This window comes from Epinephelus moara, chromosome 17 (genome assembly GCF_006386435.1).
Source record: "Epinephelus moara isolate mb chromosome 17, YSFRI_EMoa_1.0, whole genome shotgun sequence".
Classification (NCBI taxonomy): domain Eukaryota; kingdom Metazoa; phylum Chordata; class Actinopteri; order Perciformes; family Serranidae; genus Epinephelus; species Epinephelus moara.
Window position 1 is genome coordinate 23644046 of NC_065522.1, and position 1858 is coordinate 23645903.

The 1858-nt window shown below is 32.3% G+C and overlaps 1 protein-coding gene across 1 annotated transcript in view; it reads right to left on the bottom strand.

Moving 5' to 3' along the window:
• LOC126403803 (E3 ubiquitin-protein ligase ARIH2-like) overlaps positions 1 to 1295 on the bottom strand; it is a 3344-nt gene extending 2049 nt beyond the window's left edge. Inside the window, exon 1 of the mRNA XM_050066592.1 lies at positions 1043 to 1295. Within this exon, the coding sequence (XP_049922549.1) occupies positions 1043 to 1295 (253 nt within the window). The remainder of the gene's footprint in view (positions 1 to 1042) is intronic.
• Between the last annotated feature and the right edge of the window lie 563 nt (positions 1296 to 1858).

The following is a 1858-nucleotide window of genomic DNA, read 5'->3' on the forward strand; positions in this document are numbered from 1 at the left end:
GAAGAAGAAGAAGAAGAAGAAGAAGAAGAAGAAGAAGAAGATGAATAACTAGGATTACAATAGTGTCCAGGCAGCTTAGCTGCCCAGACCCTAATGAAATGAAATGAAATAAAATAAGTAAACATAAAGTAAAATGAAATGAAATAAAATAACGCAGAAATAAAGTAAAATTAAATGAAATAAAATAATGTAAAATAAAATGAAATAAAATAAAATGAAATGAAATGAAGTAAAATGAAATGAAGTAACATGAAATGAAATAACATACAAATAAAGTAAAATGAAATGAAACGAAATAAAATAATGTAAAATGAAATGAAATGACATGAAATGAAATAAAATGAAATAAAGTCAAATGAAATGAAATAAAATAAAGTAAAAAATAAAGTAAAATGAAATAAAATAATGTAAAATGAAATGAAATGAAATAAAATCAAATGAAATAAAGTAAAAATGAAATGAAATGAAATGAAGTAAAATGAAATGAAATGAAATAAAGTAAAATGAAATAAAATAAAATAAAGTAAAATGAAATAAAATCATGTAAAATGAAATGAAATGAAATGGAATGAAATTAAATCAAATGAAATAAAATAAGTAAATATAAAGTGAAATGAAATGAAATAAAGTAAAATAAAGTAAAAAAAATGGTAAAATGAAATGAAATAAAATAATATAAAGTAAAATAAAATAAAACAAAATAAAGTTAAAAAAAAAATAGAATAAAATAAAATATAAAATAAAATCAGTTTTGGCCAACTTCACAATTAAATCAGTACAGCACCTTATGACTTTGGTAATCTAAAATATGTAATTACAGGAGCCCTGTCTATCTTTACAGGGAGTTTTCTATAGTTTTTCCATCGAGTACATTTCATTAACTTGTCTCGCCACTGAGGGAGGGTGGGGGCAGTGGTTTCAGCCAAGATAGAGTTATCTATTTCTTTTGCCACCAATAAAAGAATATGCAGCAACTAAGCCTTCACATATAGGTACAAAAGAATCTATGCATGCTTTGAAAATGTGAAACGTAGCTACTTACAATCTAAAACATCTTCTTCGTCTACAAATTGAAGTGTGGAGTCCTGGGGATCATAACACTTCTCCTCTTCTTCGCTTATCCAGCTGCTGTCGTCAGAGTAAGAAGTCCACTCATCTTCATCAAGCTCCAGTGCGCCTCTGGGAGTCAGGTCTGAGAAGTCATAAACCTTCAGCCCGTCATGAGTTAGAAGGTCAGTGATAAGCTTTCTGCTCTGTTTCCTCCTCTGCCGTTTGGTTGACAGTTTGCCTCCCATGTTGCCTCCCTCACGCGCACCTGTGAAATGATGTCAGGCACCTGCACGGAGCGAGGTAGCCTACTCCTCGTTTCTGCGAAGTCACGTGATTTAAAGCTGCCAGAGGTGACGCACGCCTTTTTTTCCTCTTCCAAAATCTATTCAGTGAATTAGACTTGGATCGTTTATAACTGAGCTCACACACCTGCTAACACACTCATTCAGTCCTCACACTGGTCTCACTGAACAGGCTCAGCGGCAAAATGGTGATCCAGCTGAAGGTGCATGATCCCAGGGGGCAACAGCACATCATCGAAGTGTGCGACAGGCAGGAGGACATGGAGAAGATCACTGTTCAACAGCTGAAGAAGAAAATTGCTCATATACTGAAGATGCGTAAGTTCAACATCTCTCTTCTTTATACATTTATAGATATATAATAAAAATACAAATTACTATTATCCTGTTAAAATGTGATTACTCTTCTAACAAATGTTTTAAACGTGGCAATAAAGCTGAAAAGTCCGATAAAAAAAGTAGTGCATGAATGTTGCACTCAATTTTCGATGCATGGCAAAAAGATG